Source organism: Hippichthys cyanospilos, chromosome 10 (genome assembly GCF_059441005.1).
Source record: "Hippichthys cyanospilos isolate Australia breed blue-spotted pipefish chromosome 10, RoL_Hcya_1.0, whole genome shotgun sequence".
Taxonomy (NCBI): domain Eukaryota; kingdom Metazoa; phylum Chordata; class Actinopteri; order Syngnathiformes; family Syngnathidae; genus Hippichthys; species Hippichthys cyanospilos.
Genome location: NC_142378.1, coordinates 1,497,525 through 1,525,165, shown reverse-complemented (window position 1 = coordinate 1,525,165; position 27,641 = coordinate 1,497,525). Strand labels below are relative to the sequence as shown.

General features: G+C 42.9%; 1 protein-coding gene and 2 non-coding genes across 5 annotated transcripts; all 3 read left to right on the top strand.

The window, feature by feature from the left end:
* Positions 1-686: 686 nt before the first annotated feature.
* Positions 687-27,030, top strand: sned1 (sushi, nidogen and EGF-like domains 1). Of its 3 annotated transcripts, XM_088425785.1 has the most exons (32): positions 687-1,037; positions 7,923-8,210; positions 8,278-8,418; positions 8,745-8,907; positions 8,971-9,096; positions 9,396-9,509; positions 9,773-9,886; positions 10,266-10,379; positions 10,607-10,657; positions 10,737-10,847; positions 14,210-14,302; positions 14,437-14,571; positions 15,278-15,397; positions 15,460-15,576; positions 15,676-15,822; positions 17,167-17,340; positions 17,635-17,748; positions 18,169-18,282; positions 18,522-18,635; positions 18,722-18,838; positions 19,662-19,955; positions 20,147-20,336; positions 20,562-20,674; positions 20,810-21,088; positions 22,076-22,172; positions 22,245-22,327; positions 23,641-23,742; positions 23,841-23,963; positions 25,765-25,852; positions 25,933-26,006; positions 26,487-26,520; positions 26,651-27,030. In XM_088425785.1, the coding sequence occupies exons 1-31, from the start codon at positions 825-827 to the stop codon at positions 26,516-26,518; spliced, it is 4,155 nt and encodes a 1,384-aa protein (XP_088281911.1). In that variant the 5' UTR covers positions 687-824; the 3' UTR covers positions 26,519-26,520; positions 26,651-27,030. The 3 variants fall into 3 exon arrangements, 1 of the variants encoding a protein (XP_088281911.1); XR_015866993.1 differs by having other exon boundaries at positions 14,213-14,302; positions 25,933-26,520; XR_015866992.1 differs by having other exon boundaries at positions 25,933-26,520.
* On the top strand, positions 24,433-24,504 carry trnap-agg (transfer RNA proline (anticodon AGG)). The gene has a single exon. It is a non-coding gene; the product is annotated as a tRNA-Pro (tRNA).
* trnap-cgg (transfer RNA proline (anticodon CGG)) lies at positions 24,719-24,790 on the top strand. The gene has a single exon. It is a non-coding gene; the product is annotated as a tRNA-Pro (tRNA).
* Positions 27,031-27,641: the final 611 nt, after the last annotated feature.

The following is a 27,641-nucleotide window of genomic DNA, read 5'->3' as shown; positions in this document are numbered from 1 at the left end:
ACTACTAGTGTAATTGCATGCGAGTAGTATGCAAGTTTCAAACTAGTAAAGCAATATGATAAAATGTTCAATCATTTCTTAAATATCTGTACTAGTAGTCCAACTGTGGCACTGGTTACGGGCAAAATGTTATTAGTAAGACACACGCATTCTAATAGAGTGCCAAGTGTCTTTCTAGTTAGTAGTGTAAAGATTGAATTAATACACAGACCTTAAATTGGATATCAAGGATATTGAATAAATGCTCAAAAGGCTTTCTTTCGTGTGCGTGTGTGTGCGCGCGGTGTTTTATTACAACACACACACACGTTTCATGAGTGCGCCTCCTTGTGCGCTCCTGAGCGGCCGGGCCGGGCATCAAGCGGCCCTTTGATTATCATAGCCCCGCCCCCGACCGCGCTCCGGTTACCCTTTCCCTGCGTCCCTATTGGCTGGCACCGGCTAATTATGCAAGGTGGTCTATCCCTGCTGGGGGGGGGGAGGCTGGTAGGTGTGGCCAAACAGTGAAAGAAGTCCTTTAGCAGGCTTAGAATAGAGCGCTTTTATTGAGGATATCTCACAAGCTCAGTCATCAGGGGACCCCCTAAAAAAAAAAATTGCTGGATTGTTTACCCAGGAAAAAAAAAAAAAAAAAAAATCGTCCCCGGCTGCGGCTGCTGCGCGTTCATTCCCCGAGCAGAATGCGAGGAATCCCCAGTATTCCTCACGCGCCGCGGAGCTGAAGGACCAGCGCGAGAGCCTCCGAGACGACTTGTCCCCCCCTCCCGAGGTGGGTTGGAGTCGGGGCCGCCTCCATCCGCTCCCCCCCGAGGGTGGCCGAGGCCATGCCGCCGCCGTCCTCCTTGCTGTGCGCCCTGTTGCCGCTGCTGCTGCTGCCGCCCGGAGGGGCGGAGGGGGCCGTGCCCCCGGAGGACTTCTACCCCTTCGGCCCGGAGCGGGGGGACGCGCAGACGGTGGCCCAGGACGACGGGGGCTCGGGACTCCTGGACATCTCGGTGGCGTTCCCCTTCTTTGGAGACCGGCACAGCGGGCTCTACGTGAGTGTGTTTACGTCTTTTACTGTGCGTGCGTGCGTGCGTGCGTGCGTGGAAGTGGACTTGGCAAGGCAAAGTGACAGGACTCCAGGGGACCATACGGGTCAGGAAAGCTGGCGGCCGAGCGCTACACCGCTGCGGAATTTCTGCGTCTTCTACCGTGCATCTGGTTTTACCGTAAGAATCTAACCTAAAAAGAATACAAACATACAATTTGTTTTGTTGTTTAAAAATGGGGGTTGTTGAAGCAATATTAATATCTTTTACTCCCAAAAATATCTGAGAATTTGGACTTTTTGGGTGTAAATTAATTTTTTTTCTCTCGATTTTTCACATTCTTTTGTCATAAGGACGGGTTGCTTTTGACAAACCACTAAGTTTTACATTTTCACACAGCAAGTGATAAAACGGCCCTCTCGTAACGGAAAAAAAATGGTTTTGGCTTCCTAATTTATATTCCACAAAAGCAATATTAATCGGAATATCAATCGGAATATGGTGTGCGTCATATCGTTGTTAGGAAAATATTCAGTTCGACTGCCCCTTTAAAGAGCTGATAACTCAAATATTTTATTTTAAAAAATATTATTATTATTTCGTAAATCTACAACACTAATGAAAGAATACCATCTAAAAAAATAAATAAATCTGCTTGCGTATATATGCGCATGCATGTGAACGTAACCCCCGTATTATTGTACGGTATTACATTTCCGCCGTATCCGTGCGACCCGCAGAGGAACTTTTCGCCGCCTTTTCACGCACGCACGCACGCTTTGATGTGCTTTAAATCAGCACCACCTGTTTAGTGCCTGCCGGTGCATCCCCTTTTCCTCCTACTCCTCCTCTCCATGTCTTCAAATGGCCACAAGGGGAGGCTGAGGAATCACGGCAACAAGTCAGTCAAGTCAAGTTCACGTTTTCAATGAGTGGAAAAATATCAGTATGTATAGATTTATGTATGGATCAGCCCACAAATACCAATATTGCCATTATTGTCAAACGACCACAGAAAGGATAGAACCACCGTGATATCTCATCCTTTTCCCCTACGGTATCGATGCGGGAATATCAACTGTGGAAAATTTTGGATCATTTCGATGAACTGATGAATGAAAAAATGCTATCGTGATCATTCTATGCCATTGTATCGTTACATCAGTGTCACTTTTTTCATCACCAATTATTTTAATGCTGTAATGTATTGTTCCAGCGTAACCAACAGTTTGATAGGAATATTGGAGTTTTTTGGTCATTTCGATTTTGACCATTTTGAATGGAGAGGTCTGGTCACCTGTTTACATGTCACCTGGTCTATTATGGTCTGTCGTTTTGCACGCTCGTTTCGTGAATCACATCAACATTGGGACACGACCAATCGCATTATTTGTCTATTTAGCTCAGTAAGTAGCAAACGTGTTATTAAAGCCATATCTTGATGAAAACATGTTACAGGTACAGTCACAAAAGAACTCACATTTACCTCAGTGCCTAGACGCTGCTTGGCAATTAAATGAGTTTTTTTTTTGGCTTGGCAAAACTTTTATTCCGGATGAAATTCCATTCAAATTCAGCATTTCAATTCCGATTGAGGTGTTTATTTGGAGCATTTTCATTTCGATTGGTCATTCTGATTCATTCTAACCAGTCTATTTTTCTACTACTGTGAAACCACCAATGATTTGAACGCTTTTCATTCCATAACAAGTACAGATAAAATTTAAAAGACAAAAAAAAATACGAGATTCTAGCACCTTCACTGTATTCTGATATACTATAAAGTGGGCGTGGCCCACTGTTCTGGGTTGTGAGGCAACACTTTGCACCAGCTGACATCTCACTACTTTATTGCTTGAGGTCAACTTAGTCACTTTCAGAACCGTAAAAATGTCATTTTGACGCCTATAGACGTCAACGGTAGTGAACGAGTAGGATTTCATTGTCTAAACAAGGACAGTACTGTTATTTTTGTAGTTTTGGCTTTTATTTATTAGTTTTGCCTCATTAGTTAACATGTGTTTAGTGTTGCGCTATCATGCCAAAGTTATCCTACTCGTGAGGATGCATGCTAAGCTAAGGATCAACGATATCCAATAAGTGCTGAAAGGGCTTTCCATATGTTGCCTGCCTGGCCTTTATTTTGGGCCGCTGTGATTGACAAACACGGAGCCTCAGTAACCGGGCAGGCTTGTCGCCGTGTTGTTGTGCTTTGTGTGTGGGAGTTTTCACATGTTGCTGTGGGATCCAACCCCCCCCCCCCCCCGTAATCCCCCCCCACGCCTCAGATAACATGGCAGGGGTCTTCCCCCTGGAACTGTCCAGCTGCTTTATCTTAGAAATGACCAATCAAGGCTTAACGCAACCCAGATGTCAGGCCCGTGCGCCACGGCTCCCCAAAATCGAACCCCGCCCCCCCCTTTCTATTTTTTTTTCATTCTTTTTCACGGTACTTTTTAATGCAGGGGTTCGGGAGCGTGAAGGTCAGGGAGGACAGAGCACATGTTTGGAAGCAGATGTGAGCGGGAGATAGTTACGATCTGCCGCTTTTTATTGCGGGAGAAAGTGGAGAGAGAAGTAGTAGGCGTCGCCGGGAGTGAAGCACATGATGCATGCGCGTCGAAGTTTACCGAGGATCTGGCCAACATCTGCAAGCGCTCATCTCCGAAGATGTTTTTTGTTTTAAGTCTTCCGTTGCGAACAGGCCGACAGGCTGTAATAGCTCATCTTAGATAGCCTAGCATAGTGCTAAAACAGGTAGCGCCAAAGCATGGAGGGAGGCCTTGTCTGCTGCAAAGTCATAAATCACTGTACTATGTATCACTTTTTTGCTTGTTTTAATTTAGCCTTGCATAACTACCGAGAGCTAAAACAAGCGGTGGGAAAGCATGGCGGAAACCTCCCGTGACCCCTCGTCCGCTTAGGTCTCAAATCGCTATACATATTTATATACTGTACAATTGTCACTTATGTCACTTAGCTTAGCAACTCGGATCTAAAATAAGTTTTGGAAAGGCGCCCTGTTTGGGGGGGGGGGCTCTCTTATCCCCGTCGTCCACTTTCAAGTTATGATTTAACTTTGTGTATATGCTATATACAGTATTTATCAATTAGCTTAGCTTGGTACAGAAGCTATGTGCTACAACAAGTAGCGGTTAGCTTGGGAAAGCCTCTTACATCTCCTGGTCCACTGCCCAGTAATGACTCAACTCACTTTACACGTAAGCCTATATTGTATGTCACTTAGCTTAGCAGAGGTGCAGACTACTAAAATAATGGTCTTGGCTCGGGGAATCCTCTTGTGTCCAATTACCAAATGCGTGGCACAGAATATAAGCTTTTACTTAGCTTAGCAGTGGTATGTAAAGAAAAATCTTTCGACGAGGCTCTCTGCTTTACATGCGCTCGACTCGCTATTGTCGTCATCTTCCTGGAACAATGGCGTCTTTTTTTTTTCATTCGTTTATTATACTTCCACACAATGATGGATATTTTGTTCATTGAGACATCTAACATCCTTTCAGCTAAGGCTGCGCGATTATGGCCAAAATATTAATCACTATTATTCATCATGTTTGGTCGAAAATGTCTATTTATTGCCCTTTAAAAAAAAAAAATGGCAGTATAGCTTCAAGCTTGACGCAGCTAACTTACTTGCTGATTGCAAACCAATGAAATAAAAACAAAGCCTACTTAGAAACAAACTGATTTACTTTTAAGACAATTTTATGCAATGAGTATTCAAAATGTTATTTTCGGTCATTTCGAACCAGTTTTTTGCCACTGGGATATTTCAAAATGGGTCTCAATTGTCAGCTGGCAATGTATGTATTAAGAATCAGGTGAGAAACTCAATGCCATTTCACACTGACAAATAATATATTAGGGTGAGAAAAGCAGAAGCTTTTGTCATTCAAACACGTGGGAGACATTGCCCCCTGGTGGTAGGATGACAAAGTCCTTGATTTGACATGTACGGTAGCAGGATTTTTAAATGTTAATATCGCCGAGGATAAGCCTAATCAATCTCGGTAGCCAATATCGTGATTAAAATTCGATTAATTGTGCAGCCCTAATTTCAGCTCACAAGTAAAGCCCCAATATTAGTTGTTCTTTGCAGAGGATAAAGAATATATCACTTTTATGATATTGTTCTTTTTACATTCAATCCAAATTTATAGCACCGTTATTGTGAAGTATTATTCGAGCTCACTGCCACCATATACAAAACTTCAAGTCACTCATATCTCAAGACAACACTGTACTGAGAATTTAGCAAACCCCCATTTTTGGAGGTTGTTTGACCACCTGCGCAACGAGCTAAAAACAGGAAGTCAAATGGCAAGAAAAATAAGAGTTATTGGATAGTTTATGCTAATGGGAGAAGTGAAGTGGTTGAAAGAAAATATGGAGGAAAGGAAGCGAAAAAAGAAAAGCTTACAAGGCCTTTTAATGAGATGCGAGATCTTCTCACCTGGTGTGCGCTGTTTTGTTTGGCAGCAAGTGGGCTAGATTTGTCATGACATAAACTGACTATTTTCCTGAATTAAACAAGGAGCCTCGCAATTACCCGCAGAGTCGCCGCTGTATTAAAGTTGTTCCCAAGCGGATTTATGAGGCGAAAAGCCTTTGGAGTAGCGGAAACGTTGGTCTTTTGACAAGAAAGAAGCAGTGTTTCCCCTCCTGTTGACGCCCGGGCACCTTCTTCTCTATTCGCCGGGTTTGCTTTGGCCCCGCGTAAACCACATCAAAGTTTGTTGTGCTCCATAAAAGCGCCTGTGCCGGCAGAAACGCACCCAAGTTAAATCCCAAATATGTCCGCCGCTCAATAACTCCCCCTACTAACCGTCGTCATTTTTTATTTTTTATTTTTTTTCAAAAAGAAATATAGACGAGGAAATGTTTTTTTTCTCCCGTGAATCTGACCTTGGCGCCGTTTCGACCCGACAACGCCTGGCAGCGCTTGAACCCGTTCACTCTGTCACATAAGTGCAAAGCCTCGGACCCCGTGCACAATTGCTTGGGCTGATTTTTATTTTTTTCGAGCAAACAAAAAGCCCTCAGTTTAGCTTAAATGCTCATAAATTCGGCTGGTCACGTGACTTTTCTTACACTTAAAATTAATTTGACTTCACAGTCGTAACGGCCCAACGACAGAAACTAGAAGTACAATTTGGCCCGCGGTTAAAATGGGTTTTGTCACCTCTGGTTCACGTGCTACTTTCTTTGCTACACCACATTTCAACATTAAACAATAATATTTATGGATGTATAGTTGTCAAACTCCTGCTGATATCTTCTTAAGTGTCATTGAATCGACTCAGTCTTGCACGCCGACTATTCTCATGCGTGTATTTGTTTATATGGCGTTTATGTACTTTTTCATCCAAAGTTGTCGAAAGGCCTTTTGGTACAGAACCACATCATTAGCGCTTCTCCCCGCAGGCGTGGGAGTTCACAAGTCCTGACCAGCAGGCCTTTTCATCCCGACTATCAGATGGGCTGACCTCAGCGCCATAGCGCACGCACACACGCGCGCACGCACACAGGAGTCCAGGTTCTCACCGCGTCCCGCTGATGCGAAGGGGAAGAAAGCTGCGGTGGGGATCATTAACTGAGCTTCCGTCCTTGTGGCCAAACAAAACTTCCTGGGTTGTTTTTACATCAAATGATGTTTTGGGGGCGCGAAGCCAAAGCTGGCCGGGCGCCTTGCACCGACTCCCCTCTTAGCGTTGTTGTTTTTGTCGCATGCTCTTCGGCCTCGCGGGCACAGAGGCAAAGTTCATTCCTTGCCCTCGAGCTTCCTGTGGTGCCCACTGATATAACTACCAACTAACTTCTTATTCAACTGGTTACCAACTATCTGTCTTTCTACCTAGCTGCTGCCTTCCTAGGAACCAACCAAACATCCTCGCTAGCCACCTACCCAGCTTCCAACACCTGCTGACGTAACTAACATTCCTACTGTCTTCGCCAACAACTATCACCTACCTACTGTCATAACCAACATCTACCTACCTGATAAGATATCTACCGTCTACCTATCTAGGTATTTTTTCTTTGAACCTAGCATCCTTCCTCGCTAGCTACCTTCATACATACTTATCTAGGTATTTTCCTAAGAAATTTTTCCTTGCTACCTCGCTGCCTACCTACGCTTCTACCTACCAGATGAGATAACTATACCATCTACCTTCTTAACTAGCTTTCTAGAAACCTACATTTCTTCCTGGCTACCGTAGCTAACTACTTACCTATCTAACTTCCAACTACATACATGATGACAGAACAACCACTGCCAACTATCTACTGGGCCACCTATTTAACTGGCTTGTATCTACCCACATAATAGGCAACAATTATTGTCACATCTATAGCAGAAAACCACACCTACCTTAGTAGGTTAATAGGTCTACTTTTCCTTGAAAGCTTCCAAATCCCTGCATATGTGACCTAACTACCATACCTACTGACATAACTTTGAATTATCTGTCCATCTACTATTGATCTACTTACTTCATAAGATCATTTCCATCTACAGCACCTACCCAGCAACTTTACTCGGAACCTACGTCGCACCTAGCATCCTAAACTCTTATAAAAGGCTTTCAATCGACGTAACTTTTGTCTGTAGGTTGGAAGCAAAGTAGCGAGGTTGGTAGCTCGGTGTAGTTGGTAGGATCTTTAATTTTATGATCATGAGGGATGTGATTTCTAAGTGGAAAATGTTTGAACTTTTCATCCGTCTGAATGACTAGCCAGTGGGGAATCTGTTTGCTCAGCTGCAGTCCGTCTTTCCTCGGGATAAATAAACCTAGCGTGTCTTTGCCGCTTGCGAAGCGCACACATCTAACATCCGAGTCAGTGATGACTCACTGCTCTCCTCCGCAGGTGAACAACAACGGCCTGGTGTCCTTCCTCAGGGAGGTGTCCCAGTTCACCCCGGTGGCGTTTCCCATCGCCGGGGACCGCCGGGTCGTGGCTCCTTTCTGGGCCGACGTGGACAACCGGCGGGCGGGACGCGTCTTCTACCGACAGAGCCGCGATCCGGAAATCCTCCGGCGGGCCACCGCCGACATCAGGGTGTATTTCTCAGACTTCCCCGACTTCAACGCCACCTGGGTGCTCGTCTCCACCTGGCACCAAGTCACTTTCTACGGCGGCAGTTCTACCACACCGGTACGGATGGCGCGACCCACATTTAAAATAACGCGACGGAGTACCATGCGGTCTTATTTTTCTGCAGGTGAACACATTCCAAGCGGTACTTATTACGGACGGCGAGCTTTCGTTTACCATCTTCCAGTACAGCAACATCACCTGGACCACCGGGAGGCATGCTAGTAGCGGCGGGGACGCAAACGGCCTGGGAGGGATTGCAGCGCAGGTAAGCATGGTGGAGCCAAAGGAATGGGGCTTTAAATGTACAGAGGTAGGTTGGTAGGAGGTTTGGTCATTGATAGACATGGAGATTGGTGTTTGTTTAGGTATGTGGACCGGTAGCTTGGTAGGTGGGCAGCTAGCCAGCTCGCTAAGCTACCTACTATAGTATATACGATAGGTGGAGAACTAGCAAGCTAGCTAAGATAGCTACAGCTACCAAGCCGAGTAGATCAATGACCAGTAATTCACGGTAACACCTCTGATTGGCTCGCAGACTCTGATTCGCTAGAAGGGTCTAATTGGCTAACCCCTTCCGAACACACCCCCCAGGCAGGTTTTAACGCCGGCGATGGCATTCGGTACTTCAACATTCCCGGCTCTCGTACGCAAGACGTGGCCCACGTGGAGAACACCACCAACGTAGGCTTCCCGGGTCGCTGGGTTTTCCGCATCGACCACGCCAACGTGGAGGTGGGCGGCTGCAACAACTCAGGTAAGAGCGCCCCCTTTTGACCGACTGCGGGGACTACTTTCACACAGTGACTTGTTCACCCAGCGTCAGTGTGCCCGCACCTGAGACCTTGCCTCAACGGAGGTCGCTGCATCGACGACTGCATCACCGGGAATCCGTCCTTCACCTGTTCGTGCTTGGCCGGCTTCACCGGACGGCGATGCCATATCAGTGAGTCAGGGTTTCTTGTTGCCGAATTGATGCCCCACTTGTCGCATTTCACGGGGTACGTAGGTTCTTTACGGAGTTTCCGCTGACATCGACAAATATAATTCCATGCATTTTTTTCACGGTGACAGAACCGTGTAGTTTCTTTTCAAATTAAGAGCTAATTAATCGGAAAATGAGTCTCTGGAACATGAGCGCTCCATTTTAATATTTTATTTCATCCAAAAACTAGGTTTTTGACCTAGGTGGTACTTAGCCGGAAGAAATCCAATCGCGTAAAAGTCGTCTATCATACTTTGCAGATGTGGACGAGTGCGCTTCGTTCCCCTGCCAGAATGGAGGAACGTGTCAAGACCTTGTCAACAATTTCAGCTGTCAGTGTCCTCCTGGATATACCGGGTCTTTGTGTGAAACAGGTAGCGTCACTCTTTATGTGCCAAATAGGAATTGCCGTCACAGATCTAATTCCTATTTTATAGATGGATATCCGCATAGATATGTGAAATTCCCGATTCGATTGTGTAGAGTTTTTGTGAATGTTCCCACAGATGTACCCGACCTCTTGCGATACTTTATTTGACGGCCAGCGGCGCATATTTTCAGCACGGGGGGAGCCGCGTGGCGGATATATCAATCGGCTGAGTAAATATTGAAATATGGATGTAACATTCCGTTGCAGACGCCGACGAGTGCAGGGACGGGCCGTGCTTCAACGGCGCGCTGTGCGTGCAGACCGCCGACAATTTCACCTGCGTGTGCCCGCCAGGTTACACCGGCGTGCTGTGCCAGACAGGTGGGACACACTTTATCACGCTTGACAGCCGACTCCCGTCGCACACGCAAAACTTTCAAACTTTGGTGTTCTTTTTTTGCCTGTCGAATGGCGTGATATGTTCTTGAGCAGATGAAAGACAACACGTATTCGTCAGATGCACTTGAAAATTGGTGTGGAACTAATATGAAAGAAAAACGGAATATTAGTGCTGGCTTTATACTAACGTGTAATGTGAAACGCCATAGATGGGCTAGTAGAAGTTAGCATGATTGCTAGGTGAGAGGCGTATTTGGTGTAATTTGCAATTTTGTCGTATACCAGATAAACAATGACGATTAAGGTTCTATTCTATTCTATTCTATTCTATTCTATTCTATTCTATTCTATTCTGCCACAGATATGGACAGTTGTGACTCGCAGCCTTGCTTGAACGGAGGCCAGTGCGTCAATCACGGCAGCAATTTCACCTGTCTTTGTCCTGCTCCATTCACAGGACTCGTCTGTGAATCAGGTGAAATTCTGCTCCAATTTTTAAGGGTGGGGGGCGGATGAGGGCACGTTGACAAAATAAGCCTCTTCTATAGAATAGAAAGGCCAAGTACAAGAATGTAATATTTTTGTTATATTTAATTTTAAAGAATTTTTGGGAGGAAAAAAAGTTTGGTTTCTTGAAAATATATGATGAAATGACATGAAATTCATAGCCCAATTTACCCTTTTTTTTTTTTTTTTTTACAGAGCTTATGGAGCTTCTTCAGTTCAATTCAACTGAGTCGAAAAATCAAACCGGTGAGGTTCAAGACTTAATCGGTCCGCTTGGTGCAGCTTCCGTTGTGACTTTATTTTTTAACCCCCTTTTCGCCTACAGGCCCGTGTCAAGGTGACGACTGCGGCAAGAACCGAATCTGCCAATCGGACGGCAGCTCTGGAGCGCGCCGGTGCTCGTGCGCCCCTGGTTACTACGGCGACGTGTGCGAAGGTAAACGCATCTGCGTGCGGACCGGTAGCGTCAGCCGCAGGAATTCAAACCCCTGCCTTCAAAGAACTGATGCATTTTTGACATTATCAAAGCCAACATGATTTAATCAAACCCGATCAAAAAGATACAAAATGAAAGGTCGATTTTTAAGAATAGATGTTTTTTGTTCATATTGCAATATTATGGAAGTATATCCGTATTCACATTCATTCATCATTGGTTTTAACCTGAGGCAATGTGGCTTCCTGTAAATATTTGTTTTATGGAACCTTCTTTATGAGTTTACCAACAAAAGAGGAAGCGCTTTGTCTAGACGGCCAAATGTGTCTTTATGAGAGGATGCCGCACTTTGTGCTATTCGGCTCATTGCTTCCCGCCGTAGAAATATGCCGCTACTTATTTGCTTCTTTGGAACGCGGCCAAAACGCCACACTGAGCGCCAAAACAACAATGAAGTTTTTTTTGTTTTTTTAAGAAAAAAGGAAAACACTACAAGAATGAGTGTTGTGTTGTTTTTTTTCCTAGAATAAATTAGATTTTGCTTGAAAGGAGAAACTTGAAAAATAAAAAAACAAAGGAGGACTTGAAAAATAATCTTATTTTTGTAAAAATATAAATTAACATTGCTTTCAAAAAAAAAATATTGCCAGTCCAATCAAAATTGATTTTTAATGTATCTAGATGTCAATAGCAAGGAATATTGTATAACCATCCTATTTATTTGCGTCCACTGCAGTGGACATTGGGATTCAGGAGAATACTCTGCAGTGAATACTGTACATTAATTTATTCTCTGCAGTATATAACTTCAGAATAGGCCAGACTCATAAAAATGAATCTTTGATGTCTTATGCCATCAATGGAAGTTAATGAGTTCATTTGAAGTACGACTTTTTTTTTAACAGCGCATTTTACACAATTATTATCCAAAAAACAACTCAAGTTTCGATAAACAGTGCCAGTTACAATTCAATTTTTTTCCCGTGCAGAATTTTGTCAAATCTTTTGATCTTTACGTCGGAGTTACTTCACACCACATCAGCATTGAAGAAAGACACTAGGGAGCTGAAATTTCACCCAGATCTTGACAATAAGGTCTACTTTGCACAACCACTTAGTTATCACTGTGCCATCCCTTGGCTAAAATGATGAAAATGACTCAAAAATGGTGAAAATACTGCACAAGTGTGGTTCAACTGTGAAAACAAATAATCAAAGATTGATTATCCATAAATATTAACACTCTGCCCCCTCCTAAATCGCTTTGAGATACAGTAAATGCATGTGCTAAAATGAGTGTTTTGTGTGGTTTGTTAAAAAAAAAAAGATTTGGTAAATACGTCCTGTGAATATTGACTAGATAATTAGAGATTTCGAAAGCCCACATCGCGTCCTTTAATTTGAGGTATGACTTGATATGGTTTGTTGCAGAGAGATCCCCCCCCCCCACTGGTGAAGCCTGACCTCGGATAATCTCTTGGAGGATCACTCGCCACCAAAAACAAACCAAATCCAATCAGATGAAAAACGCGTCCGTTTGAGAGCTTTTGCAGTTTGATGCGTTTGACCTCGCCGCCGTCGTAAAATTCGACTTCAACCTTGACACTTTGACTTACGAATACCTCTTAATCCCCCCAAAAACATGTGGAGGACATCAAATGCTTCTGTGTTGATTTGTGGCGGCGAGCGAGCCGAACGCAGCGGCGTATCGTGCCTCGCTCTTTAATAGCGGTGGAGCTCCAGCGAACAGCGTGCAACTTGTCACCCCTCGGCTCAACTAAGCGTCTCCTAAATCTTCCCCGATGCTTTCCTTGGAACGGCCAGTGGAAAAAAAAAAAAAAAAAAAGCTAGCGGGACACCAGGGAGCGCCTCGCGGCTTCAAAGGTAGCCAATGAAAGAGCGCGTTGTGCTAATGACGCGTCCGCTAATGGGTCCCGGCCACATCGGCTCCGTATCACGAGAGGAATAAACTTCAAAGGCCCGGCATTTTTCTTTTGCGTGATACGGCTGCTTCCTCCGCCTCGACGCTTCAATTAGGGCGTGGAGAGTAAACAATAACATCTTTCCGGCCTTGAGGTGACTGGTAGTAATAAAAGCTTGTGGACGTCACATGACCCAACCCAAATAACTGCTGAGCGACGATTGGTCGTCGCCTGAGCCTCGAGCACGTGTCATGTCGTTTTCAGTTGACGGCAAGTGGCAGAAATGTGTTTTTAACCCCCCCAATTTTTTTTTTTTTTGGGGGGGGGTACGCCCACTTTATGTGCAAAAAAGGGAAAATTAGACACCGTGTATTTGTACATTTCCCAAATTGAAATAGGAATATTTATTATGTCATATTTAGAGTATTATGACTTTTGAAGACTTGTGCATTATGGGAGTCCAGGCTAAGCCAATCATCAAAGTCATTGAAAGGCTCGCAAATGTCATCAGTCGGCCGCTAGCGCCACCCGGTGGCAGCACCAAAATTTACACTGCTTCTGTGCTGTTTCTTTATTGGAATTAGTTTAGTTACTTAAAGTAAGTGATTACCTTAAGCAATCAATTACTTTATGTTCTTAAGTGTTAAACATTTCTTTTACTACTTTAAAACTTAAGGTAATTGATTACCTTTAGTACCTTAGTGCTGAACTGATTCGATTGCTAACCCTACAGAAATTGATTACTTAAGAACCCAAACTAATCAGTTACTTTAGGGTGAGATTAACTATGTACTAAAGCACTAAAGTTATCAATTTAGTAATTAAGATATTAAGTAAAAAGTATTACTTTAGTACTTAATTACCTAAAGTAATGGAACTTAAGTAATTAAGCCAATTTTAGACCTTTCTTTAGCCAAACTCTTTAAAAATACATAAAAGTACATGGGATTGAATGTCTGGACGTAAAAATATGTCTTTGGGAGTAGGAAACTTCATCGTGAATGCCACTTGCTGTCGACTGACAATGACATCACAACCAATCATCGCACATCTTTTTTTTCCTGATATTTCTCACGTGACATTCGCGAGCTGTCCTTAATATTACGGATCGGGCTTTTGGAATGCTTTGAATCAATTGAGAAATGTGGAAACAGTAGGATATCAAGTGGCCAAAATAATAATAGTTTTTTTGTTTTTTTTTTATGGGTGCAGAATAACACTCTTCCAGTATTCACACAGTAATAAGTCACACGACAGCTAATCAATAATAAGATGAAAGGCGAACAATATTGGCTACAGATGCTCGCCATTCATTCGCCATTCCAAGCCACGGCCTGCCTTTTGTTTACATTTGGATCAGCACCCAAATCCGCTCGCTAACTTTTGCTATCCATATGTGTGTGTGTGTGTGTGTGTGTGTGTGTGTGTGTGTGTGTACAGAAGAATGTCTGTGCCAGAATGGCGGCGTCTGCGTGGACAGCAATGGGACGTGCGAATGTCCCGCCTCCTACACGGGACTCTACTGTCAGTTTGGTAAATGGGGACCAGCCTCTGTTTGTTTGTTTTTTGTTTTATTTACTTTACTTGTTAACGGATGATCACTTAAAAACATTTGCAATAACGCAAAGGATTGACATGATGGTCATATGTTTGTGGTTTGTGTTCAGAGGTGACACAGACCCCGTGCAGCAACAATCACCCGTGTCCCGATGGAGGTCCGTGTTTGGAGTACGGAGGCGCGTACCTCTGCACGTGTCAGACCAGCGCCGCAGAACTGGACCAGCGGGACTTTTATCCTTATGGTAAGAGCGCTCACTCATGACCACTAAGATACTGAGAAACATCCTACTCTTATTAAGATTACCGTATTTTCCGCACTATAAGGCGCACCTAAAAGCCTTATTTTTTTAAAAAAAGCTGATGGTGCGCCTTATAATCGCGTGCGCCTTGTATATGGATCAATATTGAGATTGGTAGATGGGGAGTGAACCGATAAAGTAAGATTGACCTGTTTCCTTTGTGTGTTTACAGTTGAACAAGGTTGCTCATATTGACATTGACTTATTATGCTATTGAGAGTTATTATTTGAGTTACTATTGGTATTACTTTGAGTATTACTATATTGTGATTGAAAAAGTTTGAAAATATGTCATTAATTGAGGGTGCGCCTTATAATCCGGTGCGCCTTATATATGAAAAAAAGTTTTAGATTATGTCATTAATTCAGGGTGCGCCTTATAATCCGGTGCGCCTTATATATGAAAAAAGTTTTACAATATGTCATTAATTAAGGGTACACCTTATAATCCGGTGAGCCTTATAGTGCGGAAAATACGGTAGTTTAAATTTAGTCGTTTTGGAGACGCGAAAGCTGTAATAACACAGGAAAGTTTTTTTTTTTTTTAATCTTTCTAATATGACTGCTGGAATAGCGCTCAGAAGGTTTACGACTATAAAACCAAACGTGACGGAAGGAACACAGTCAAGTGTCGCTTTGTGCTTTTCAGTACAGCCCCGATCGGTCTGCGACTCCACCCCGTGTCTCAACGGCGGCTACTGCTACGAGCGCGACGGGGGCTACACCTGCCAGTGTACCCACGGGCACTGGGGCAAGCACTGCGAGAAAGGTACGCTCGCTTATAAAGGGCTTCGTACAATGGAGCCAAATGTTCCTTCCGTTTACTTCCAGTGCGACTCAATACGTGCGCCTCCGGCCCGTGTCGCAACGGGGGCTCGTGCAAGGAGGAGGCGGGCAGCTACAGATGCGTGTGTCCTTATAGGTTCACCGGGAAACACTGTGAAGTGGGTGAGTGGTCGCAAAAAATGGATTATGGAACATGTTTTAGATACGCTAAGAGCTTCGCTTTTTTTTTTTTCTATGACTTTTCAACAATGTGTTGTTTAGGAAAGCCTGATCCGTGCGCATCCAGTCCTTGCGTGAATGGAGGGACGTGCTTCCACTACATTGGGAAGTACAAGTGTGAGTGCACCGATGACTTCACTGGAAGACACTGTGAGGTCAGCACTGCCATCCATACGCGCCATCACGCAGGTCAGACCTCTCACTTGGTACTTGCAGTATCCCACAATGATCATCTTATTAAAACTAGCTCAACACTAGTCCATCATTGTCATTATAGCAAAAAAAATCCCTCATATACGTGTTTTTTTTTCATACATACATATATACAGTATATATATATATATATATATATATATATATATATATATATATATATATATATATATATATATATATATATGTGTGTATATATATGTATATATATATGTATATGTATATATATATATATATATATATGTGTGTGTATAGATTGTTTTTCTTCAATTATATACTGTGTTTATGATGATATGTATATTTTTTTATTCATTTTTTTTCTAATGACCCCCCCCCTTCACCTTCACCTGAAAAAATATTCATACAGCACTAAAATCTTAACTTTTTTTTTTTCTAGAGCTTCTTGGACACACACACACACACACTAATAAACACTGTATATATATTTGATTATACTACTATTTTGATGAGTATACTATTTTGATATTTTGATAAGACAATATATTATTCTATGCGGTATAAATATTCTATAGGGATAGGGTTATTGTTTGGTTGATTCATTTAAAAAAATATATTTTCCTAAATATATTTTTTCATCATGTCTTTTTAAAAAAAAAAAAAGGTACAGCATTATATTGAGAAGAGAATACAAATTTATCAGTGAAAAGTACCTCCGTTTTTTGTCTTTTTTTTTTTTTGCAAAACTTTGACTGCTCCCCAAAATAAGACAATATAGTTATAATCTACTTTAAATCTGACGCACTCCTGGAAATGGCGCTCCGATGATGTGTCCATGTGACGCTAATCTTAGCGTAGTTGCTGCCCCGCAGCAGCACAAGCGCATATAGAAGCGAGTAAAAGTTATTTCAAGGCAAAGCCCGGGACACATGAGCATTGACGCTGAGCTCATTTTAGCCTCGATGTGCCCCCGTTGCCGTTACCATGCACCGCTGGCCCACCTGACTTTATATATTTTGTATTCAAGACAGAAAATTGTCTGTTTGGTGAAAGGTTAGGTGCATAAAAGGTGTGGCTGCAATATGACATTTTATTTCAAAATAAAAAAAATAATACTCTAAATAATTAGGAAAATTCTAAATGAAATGGAGCATGTGGGATTAAATTCTGCCTAGCAACAAATGACAATGCAAACAGGATCCAGGAAGTAGCCTCCAAACTGATTAAAATATAAAAAATAAACACTATATGACTAGTACTAGTACTAGGATTTGGACTTTTTGTTCTGAAAACAATGTTTGGCCAAACAATATCTTGCATTCCTTTTCTTGTTGAAACGCCACATGAATTTTGTTATTTCAGGGGCGGCCTGCGGGCCACCTCCGCAGGTGGAGCACGCCATGGTTCAGTTCTCGTCCACTTTGCCGGGATCGGTGGCTGTTTACCTGTGCCGGGCGGGTTTCGTGGCCGTGCCCAGAGCCACGCAGAGCGTCTGCGGCGTCCAGGGGGATTGGAGTCAACCCCCCGTCTGTGAGGGTGTGTCACATTTCTTCGATATCTTTAACATCCAGCTTTAGCCATCTGCTAATACACTAGAAAAAAAATTAGGCACTATCCTATGCTGTCTGCAGAAAAACTACATTCAACCTCAACATTTGTAGTACTACTGCGGGTTTCATTTGAACACCAGTTGTGTTTTGTCGCCCTCTTGTGGCGAGTATCTGCAATGTTACTGTTTTCAGCGCAGAATGCTATTTGCTTGCTGATTTTCGTTACTCCAAGAAAATGAAAGGAAAAATCCTCAGATTTTCAAACCCATCCATCTTCTAGAGCTCAACGGGTGCTCGTCGCAGCCGTGCATCAATGGTGGGACGTGTCGCAACCACGGAGAGTCTTATGTGTGTGACTGCGAGCAAGGATATAGTGGCAAACAATGTCAGATGGGTGAGTGCTTTTTTTTTTCCATTTTGCTTAACTTGCTAAAATGTTTTAAAAATGTTTTTTTCTTATGTTATGTGGTGTTGAGTGTGGAAAATATAAATTTAAAAAAAGGCCTGTAAATACATTTCTTATCTTTCATACACGTCAACAAATGTGTTGCGCTGACCCTGCTTAAACCTCACGCGGTATTTTGTCCAATTGTTTACATCGAAGGTATTTCACATTAAAGAAAATGCATGAAGATGCTCGGGAGCTGAAATTTCACCCAAATGGTGACATGTCAAAAGATCAATGCGGCATTACTAATTAGTTATTACACTGCCAAAATACTGCAAAAATGATATGTTGGAAAATGACCCTAAAATGGTCAAAATATCGCACAAGTGTTAAACTATAGTTTACCTCCACTCTATTTTATGCAAGACGTGAACGAGTGTCTATCGGAGCCGTGCAAGAACGGAGGAACCTGCGTGAACCAGCCGGGGTCCTATTTTTGTCTTTGCCCAGCGGGTCTCAAAGGACGCCACTGCCAAACAGGTACATCTCAAACCACACTGTTAACCGCCTTTTAACGGGGCATAAGGGAAGTTAACCACTATGTACCATATAGATGGACGACATTTACCTTTCACACACACACAACCCTCCCCGCCCGCTCAAAAAAAAAAAAAACACCTCTCAAACTTTCAAGCGGTTGTGCTTATGTTGACTGTTGTTTATGTTAGAAGAATAGGGCCCAAACATGGCTGTCATCACTTATGTGTGTGGGTGTATAGAGCAGGATAGCTGCGAATCCAACCCATGTCTGAACGGCGGCCTGTGTCGCGCCTACAAAAGGACATACGTGTGCACATGCAAAGATGGCTTTTTCGGCGACCAGTGCCAGATGTGTAAGTGTTTTTTCCCTCCTCCTCTTCCTCAAGTTCAGTCGGTTCACACTTTTTCGGAGCAAATGTTTGACTGTGCCTCCCCCCAGTGGAGGACCCCTGTGTGCTGCATCCGTGCGGGAGCAGAGGCGAGTGCAGGAGCGACAGGAGAGGAAACTACAACTGTGTGTGCAAAGCCGGACACACCGGGAAAGACTGTGAGAAAGGTCTGACACGTCTTTTTTTTTTTTCATTTTAGAGTATCTTACTTCCAACCTTGTTAGTTACCTTCCTTGCCACTTCTGAGCAACGCAGCCTCCAAACGCTCTAGCTACCTACTGTATGTTGTGTTCCTAACTAACTAACTAACTAACTAACTAACTGCCAGTATATCTAGCTAACCACATATACCTCCTATATTTACCAATTTAGTTAGCAATCTATTCTACTCTACCTACCTTAGCCACTTTCCTAGCAAGTAGCAACCTACCTTCCCATCTAGCACCTACTATATGTTGTGTTCCTAACTAACTAACTAACTAACTAACTAACTAACTAACTAACTAACTAACTAACTAACTAACTAACTAACTAACTCAATGCAGACATATCTCTACTCACATATACAGTACCTTCCTACCTTTTACCAACTTAGCTAGCTGTCTGCTATACATACCTACCTACTTACTTACTTACCTACCTTAGCCATTTTCCTAGCAACCTACCTTCCTCCAATTTAGCTACCGATGCTGTGCTAACTAACTAACTAACTAACTAACTAACTAACTAACTAACTAACTAACTAACTAACTAACTAATCACATACCAAGAAACCAAATTACGAATCTTAGCTTTCTATCTAGTGTAGTTACCAGTTAGCGATCTATCTATTCCACCTACACTACCGACCAATCATGGTACCAAATTAGCTAACTTCAGCTTGCTATCTATTTATAAATGTAAGTAGCCTGTTAGCTACCTAATGAGCTTGAAGCTACCTGCGCCTTCCTTTTGACTGCTGCCCTCGCACGTTCTTCCGACTGTCTGCAGATCTGCTGCCCCCCTCTGGCCTGCACGTGCAGCGCGTGGAGGAGAGCGAAATGGAGCTGCGCTGGGACCAGCCGGAGGCACCTTCCGCCGCGTGGCTGAGCGGCTTCGTGGTGACCTACGCGCCGCACGGCCGCGGAGGCGCCCGCAAGGTGGACTTCCTGGACCGACAGAGCCGGCGCCACGTCCTGCGAAGTCTGGTGCCGGGCCTGCTCTACAACATCTCCACCTACTCCATCAAGCGCAACGCTAACAGCGACCACGTCAGCAGGCCGGCCACCGCCCTCATACGCACCAGTCAGTGACGGACACACTTTTCTCACGTACTCTCATTCATCATCAAACAGTCAAAGTCTCATATAATAGCCTTATACTCTCACACATTTTTATGGGAGTACACTGCTAGAATAGTAGGTGGTTTAGTTGTGTGTGTGACAAGTTCAGAAGTTGCGCACACATCCACTGTTCCGTTTGCGTCCAAAACTAAGGGCCTCGGCGCGTGGAGCATCTCCAGGTGCTGAACGTGTCGTCGTCTGATGTGCGGCTGAGCTGGAGCCTCAACCTCAAAGCGACTCGCCACGCGCCCGTCAGCAGGATTCGAGTCACGCTGACGCCCGAGGACGGCGCTCAAGGGCACACGGTCCTGCTCAACTCCACCGCCCGCGAACACGCCTTCAGGTCAGACCCTGCAACCTGCATACGACGCTGCTGTCCTAGCTAGCTTGCCAGCTATCCAGTTAACTACTTTTCAACCATTTCACTAGCTACTAGCGTTAACGTTTTGGTAGACTTTCATGTGGCCTGAATTAAAAGGTTCCGCTTGGCCAGCGTGTGCATTTTCCCACCACTAGAGGATGCTATCGCACTACTCTCCATGTTGTAACGTTGTGATGTTCTTTTCAGTTCTCTACTTGCTGCCCACATGTACACAGTGGACGTGTTGACCCAAAGTGGACTCAGGCCTGAGGAGTTTCCCTCCACAAGCCATTCGGCAGGACCTTTGAGATTTTGGACCAGTAGGATACCGGTTTTTTCTTGACCTTTTTTCAGATTGCTTTTACGCTAACATTTGAAAGGCAGCAACGAATGTAAACGGCGTCGAACAATAGTTACAGCCCTAAATGTTTTTTTTTTTTCAATGTTGCCTTCAGGGCCCCTCCCCCCACAGAACCTGTCGCTGGTCCACGTCGGCGCCAACTCGGCCGCCATCAGCTGGACCCGCCACCCGGGTCCGCTGTCGGACGGCTTCGTGGTGAACGTGACGCGGGGGCTGACCACCAGGAGCCGCTTTCTGCCCGGCGGCCTGCTGGGCTCGTACACGCTCCGAGAGCTGACGCCGGCTCAGCTCTACCGTCTGGCCCTCACCTCTGTCAAGAAGGCGGGACAGGAGCAGGTCCACAGCCACCCTCAGTACCTGGACTTCACCACCTGTGAGTACCGCTAGTTGACCCGGCAACTAAAATCTGTATTTCCTGAAAAGTTGTGTTTTCTGCAACAGTGACTTTGACATTCTTTTTTTTTTTGTTTAGTGCAAAGGTGGGCAAACGTTTTGACTCGAGGGCTACAAAGGGTTCAAATTATTGACAAAGGGGCCGGTTCAGGAGTAGATTGATGGGAGTGTTTTGCTAACCCACCTGACAAGAGGAAAATAATGCGACATCAATGAAACATGCTTTAATTTCAATCGAAAATGAACAAAAGCATTGCAACCGTGATATTCAAGTCTCATGTGTTTAACTATTTATTGCATAGGTGTGGAACTCCAGTCCTCGAGGGGCGGTATCCTACATTTTTTCCTGGTTTTCTTTCCCCTACACACCTGATTCAAATGATAAGCTTATTAGCAAGCCCTGCAGGATCCTGATTATTTGAATCTAGTGTTTTTTAGAGAGGAATGGTTTGAAAACATGCAGCATACCGGCTCCGAGGACTGGAGTTTGACACCTGTGATTTATTGAAATGACTCTTCCAATAACTGAAAATGAACTCTTTTAATGCCAAGCGTTATTGGAAAAATATATTATTGGAAAAAACTGGCAAAGAGCCAGTGTATTTATTATTTTCACTCACCTTTCAAGGCCAACAGAATATTGTGTGCTATGTCTATGTAAATATGTGTGTTACCGTATGAAAGATTGACTTCCATTCTTCAGTTAGAATTGATGTAGGTAATCGCTGCTGTAAAAGATGAGAATTCCTGTCAGTGGCACTGAATGGGTTCAATGAACATAAAACATTTTCTTTCTTCAACTTCTTCAATTCGGCCGGCCAGATGACAAAGTTGATTGGCACCCGCCACAAGTTCTCGTCCCTGTCAAATAACACGAGTATTTGACATGTCGAGAATTCTCGTCCACGGCGAGGAAAGAGTTCACGCAACATAGGACACTTCCCGTTTGTGTTTCTTTCGGGCTCAGCGCCCATGGAGGTCAGGCCCGGAAGAAGAGAAAGACCCAACAAAGCGGGACGAAGGCCGTCTCAGCCTCAGGACCTGGGAGGCGGCGCCGAATCCAGGTATGAAAAATTAAAAACCGATACGGAGCAGCTGGACGTGGAAAAAAGGTTGAGAAAAATCATTCTCTGCAGGTACACCGAACTGATTGACAGGAGAGCAAAAATAACAGCAAAGTTCACGCACTTGCCAAGAAAAGCCATTCGACATCGGACAAGTAAGCACAATGAGATATGAATCGTTGATTTTGATTTATTTATTTATTTTTCATTTGTGTGCTAACATTTGTAATGCGAGAACTGGATGCTGCCAATTAATTAAGCAGCAGTTTGATAGTTTATTTACAATTCTTTCATTCTGTATTTTAACCATTTGTGGGAGTCTCACTTAAGCCCCCACCCCCAACACACACACACACACACACACACACACACACACTTACTTTCGTTTTTCTACTTCTGCGTGTTTGTGTGACGTTTGTTTACGTTGAGGAGGCCCCCCAAAAAATCTCTTTAAGTCGTTCCATGTGCACCTCTAGATTAGGCGAAAGGATCTCTTGTGTAGTTTTTGTTGTTATTTGACATGTTAAGATGTGTTGTTATGCTTCGGTAATTGAATCGTGCTGCTGATGACATCATCGGTGCCGCAATGATTACCGGCGCGACTCCGTAGTGTCTTACTGCCAGGGCTTCTCAACTGCAACTTACTGTAAAACATTTAAAAGATTTTTGGTAAACAAGGAGTCATTTTATGACTGTTTTTTTTAAGAATTTAAGTCTGTTAAATCTCTAAATGTTTTAGCAGGGAAAACATTGTATTTTGAGAACATTGGTTAAACACCTCCCAAGTTTCTTTTTCCAAAAACAAAAATTTTGTTTTTGGACCACATTAAAAATTAAATCAACTCAAAAAAAAAAAAAAAAAAAAAATATATATATATATATATATATATATATATATATATATATATATATATATATATATATATATATATATATATATATATATATATATATATATATATATATATATATATATATATATATATATATATATATATATACACACACACACACACACACACACTGCTTTCCTCGTGAGTAAAAGGCCCTTGTCTTCCTTCCGGTTTGTTTGGGTTATTAAATATATAATAACCCGAACCAACTTTAGTGTGTGTGTGTGTGTGCATTGTCTGTTTACATGTGTTGCTCCCAATCGGTGTTCAGATATCAGTCACACTTCTACTCAGAAGCTATTTGCAAGCTGATGTAGCTTGTTTTTGCATTTTTTTATTTGATTTTTTTTTTTTTTTTAAGATTTACAAAACCACACCTAACGAAAATTTAGGGTGGCCAAATTACCTACCGTTCTTGTCTTGGGGAACGTAGGTGGGAAGAATACTACCATGGGAAAACCCATGCAGGCATGGGGAGAACATGCAAATCTCAACTTAGTTTCCGGCCAGAATGCTAACCGGTCTTCCGTCGTTCTGCCTGAGTTGAAAAATGTTTTTTTTTTTTTTTCTGGCAGAACCGCAGCCACCGATTCGATTGGAGAGGATGGAGGAGACCACAAACAAAATCAGCCTGGCGCTGGAGGTTCAAGAGGAGACCACATCCAGGACCAAACTTGGTCGGTGTCGGTCCAAGTGTGGATTTACGGATAAGAAAATTTGAGATGATTATTTTGCATCTTCATGTGTGTGGAATTGCTGTTTTGTTTTGTTTCAGAGTCGTCGCCCCAGGACTGTCTGAGTCTGCCTTGCCTGAATGGCGGCACGTGCAAAAACGCCAGCGGTGACTCGCACATCTGCGATTGCGTCACTGGCTTCAAAGGCGCGCAGTGTGAATTATGTACGTTAATCTAACACACGCCGAGGCACGCGATTCCCTTTCGTTTAAGAATACCGAGTCCCGTTTATTGCCATACAAACACCGGCCTGGTTAAATCGGATACTTTGCCGGCTTCGCTACACTTGTCACACGGGCCACCGTATGACAAACGATAGGTTGGTCCCATGCCTTTTGTTGATCGAGGTTTGTCCAGGCTCCGCTAAATCCGGAGTTCAACTCGCAGACGAGCCCCTTTTAAACGAGTCCTACCCATCGTTCGGCTCTTGATAGGTTCTTCGGCCTTTGTCGCTTGGGCCACCACGCGACAAGTGACGGGTTCATCCGAATTTATTGGGTGGCTTCTCGGTCTGGGTTATGATTGACACTCTGGGTGCAAAAGTTCTTTTGTTGAACTTCCAGATTTTCAGTCAGCTCATTTCGGCCTGTCACATGAGTTACCACATGACCAATGATGAGTCCCTCGTCGTCTGGCTCGTTGGTCTAGTGGTATGATTCTCGCTTAGGGTGCGAGAGGTCCTGGGTTCAATTCCCAGACGAGCCCCTTCCTTCAGCTCAGGCGTTCATCACTTTATGGTATTTTGAGTTTCTTGCCTTGGTTTCTTAAGTGACTGTTTGAGAAGTGATGAGTTCATCTTAGCGTGTGTGTACCTCAGAGAAGTACAATTCAATGTTCGATACATTCCATGTTTAGCTCCTTTTGACTTTGTACTTGTCACCAGGTAAGTGATAGGTTCTGCTTCCGGTAAGTGACGTGCGGCTCGTTGGTCTAGCGGTATGATTCTCGCTTCGGGTGCGAGAGGTCCCGGGCTCGACTCCCGGACGAGCCCTCCTTAGTTGACACCTTCCTCAGCGTTTTATCCCTTGCCACACCTGTTACCATGTGACAAGCTTCAATTCTTGAAGCTCTAGTGTAGCTTTTTGGTCTTCTTCCATTAGTCACATGGGCCACAACATGACGAGTCTTGGATTTGTCTGAGCTATTGTGGCTTGTTGGTTTCAGAATACCATTGATCCATTGATCCATCCACGGCCTTCGATTCCTTGCAATTGACCTCATTTTTGTCTCGGATTTGAACCTCGAACCCGTGGCGACCGAAGTGAGAATCATACCAAGCCACGAAAAGCTTTAACGACCCCCCCGAAGTTGTCACGTGCTAATTACTACTTGGACCTTGACACGTGGTGACCAGTGTGACGAGTAAAAGCTTTCTTTTCTTCACGCTGTGGTTTATGGAGATGATTCGAGCTTGTGGTCAGAGAGGTTTGTGGTTCAAATTCTAGCACCGCTCTCTCCATTTTTCTTAGACAGTATTGTCCCCAAGAGGATAATTCTTTCCCGCAAAACTTTTATGGATTCCACAAGATCAACATCAGCAAAAATGGACACACTTAAGAAAAGGCAACAGACACAACGGAGTGGGGTTTAGCTAAAGCAGTTAGAATTTAAGCCCTCGGGCAAGACGCATATGAATGTTTTTTGTTTTTTTTTTTGTTAAAGAATACCTTGCCTTGTCTTTGCCTCAACAGGAGACAGCGGACGACGAGACGCTCAGTTATGCTAATTATTCCCTGTTAGCACGTTAGCTTGCGCTTATTTGGATCTTATGCGTGACAACGGTTGTTGTATTGAAGGTAAGAAAGGAGTCAAAAGCATTTTGAGGGGCAGCGCTTATTCTTAGTGCGAAAAAAAGACGCGACGAGATTTAAAGTCATCGCGCTGCGGTTTCTTAGCTCAGAACCATGGGAGTGTTCATAAAAAAAATGATAATATTGACGTCATGATGTTTTCTTTTTCGCACAGCATGTCAGCGAGTGGCTCGCCCGTGCAGCCGCCTTTACTCGGAGACCAAGAGCGTCCCCGTGTGGGAGGGCGACGTCTGCCATTACGTGTACGATTTCATTCAGAAATAAAAGTACAAAAAAATACCCCCAAAAAATGAATAATTTGTTCCTTTTGTTGTCCTTGTAGGTACAAACGAACGTATAAAGTACAGCAGGATGTTTGCTACCAAGAAGTTTGCGAATCAACGCTTCCGACCAAAAGTCAGGATGAGTTCAAACCTAATCTGATAATACTGCCACAAAATAAAACTTTTTATTAACTCATTCAATCGCAAAGATGTTTTTTTTTTTTTTTTTTTTTAGTCCAGACAACAAACCCCCAGGTAATTAGGTAAGGTAATTCTGACAAATGTCGGACCAAAAAAAAAAGTAAATTGCCCATCTCTGATAACTAAGTACTAAATTAATCAAATACTTTAGGTACTTTAGTCACAATTACTTTCATATTAAAGTAATACATTGATTACATGAGGCAAGTATTAAAGTAATCGATGAGGTACTAAAGTAATTGCTTAGTTGCTTATTACCCACCATTTTTAGACCTTTTACTAGGTAAACAATTGAAAAAAAAATTGTAAATAAATAATTAGCTGGGAATTAATGTCTTGGACTCTTAAAAAAAAAAACGTAAAAATGTGTCTGTGGGATTGAGTGAGTTAATACTTTCATCATCTCCTACAGTAACAGTCAGAAGACCAAGCAGACAACAGTGAAGGTTTGTATGTTTTTTTTTTTTAAATTATTAAGAGAGCAACTAAAACTGAAAGCCGTTTTTAAAATGTATTTGTGTTTAATTTAATTTCCTAACATGTTTTATTTATTTATTTTTTTTCTTTTGCTCTTAGAACATTTGGAGGCCGGCATAAGGACCGGCGCTATGGAAACGTCCGCAATGGTGTCAATAATGTACTTGAACTGGCCGGTTACAAGATAAGATAAGATAAGATAAGACAAGGTTACGCCGGTGTTGATGTCGGGACACACTGTAACATTTCAGGCTCCAGAATATCTGACAATATTATCGCAGAAATTCATCTCTCAACCTCTCATGATGGCGCAGTGTTTTTCTTTGTAAAATATCAAGATTTGGATTTCTATTATTATTATTGTTATATTATTATTATGTATTAGCAGGCATCACTGCTCGTTATGCTGTACATAGTGTTCATAGGCCAATTTTGTAGGTGAATATTTTAATAATAAAAATGTTAAAATGTCCTGTGGATTTGTGCCTTTTCTTTTCACAGTTAATTATGTTCAGGAAAATCATCTTTAAAAATACAAATACACGTGTATTGGAATCTTCTTCTTTTTTTTATAATTCGCAAAATGCAATACTTGACAGTTTTATGAATATGTTAGTTTTGGATTTGTCCTAACCTACCTTCGAGGAGAACATTTTAAGGGGGATGAAAATAGAAATTTTACCCCATCACAATCACACAAGAATTACCAGTAATTTTCATGTCTATGTTTACATCAGCTTGTAAGGTATTTGGACAGAATGATGCCTTCCATGAAGTCGGAACATTCTGAACTATTTGAAAAATAGTTCCCAATTGACATTTAGTGTGGCCTGATTTTCAGTCTAAAGGTATATAAAAAAAAACTAAAAACCTTGGGAAATGTTTTTCTGTAGCACAAAAACATCTTCTGAAGAAAGTTTGTTGTCAAAAGATTAAATTGAAGAAAATTGTGTATTTTCTAATTGAAAATGTTAATAAATTATAATAATGTAATTTTAAAGAACGTTTTTTTTTTTTCCCACAGTACGTAAAGGCGGCATTCCGAGCTAATGATACCTTCCTAAGCATCGGAATTTTTCCAAAGCGTTTT

Coding starts and splice junctions, on each gene's coding strand:
- sned1 (XM_088425785.1), top strand. CDS start 825: ATGCCGCCGCCGTCCTCCTTGCTGTGCGCCCTGTTGCCGCTGCTGCTG. Junction 8,211..8,277: donor GCGGCAGTTCTACCACACCG/GTACGGATGGCG, acceptor ATTTTTCTGCAG/GTGAACACATTCCAAGCGGT. Junction 22,173..22,244: donor GGAGGCGGCGCCGAATCCAG/GTATGAAAAATT, acceptor CATTCTCTGCAG/GTACACCGAACTGATTGACA.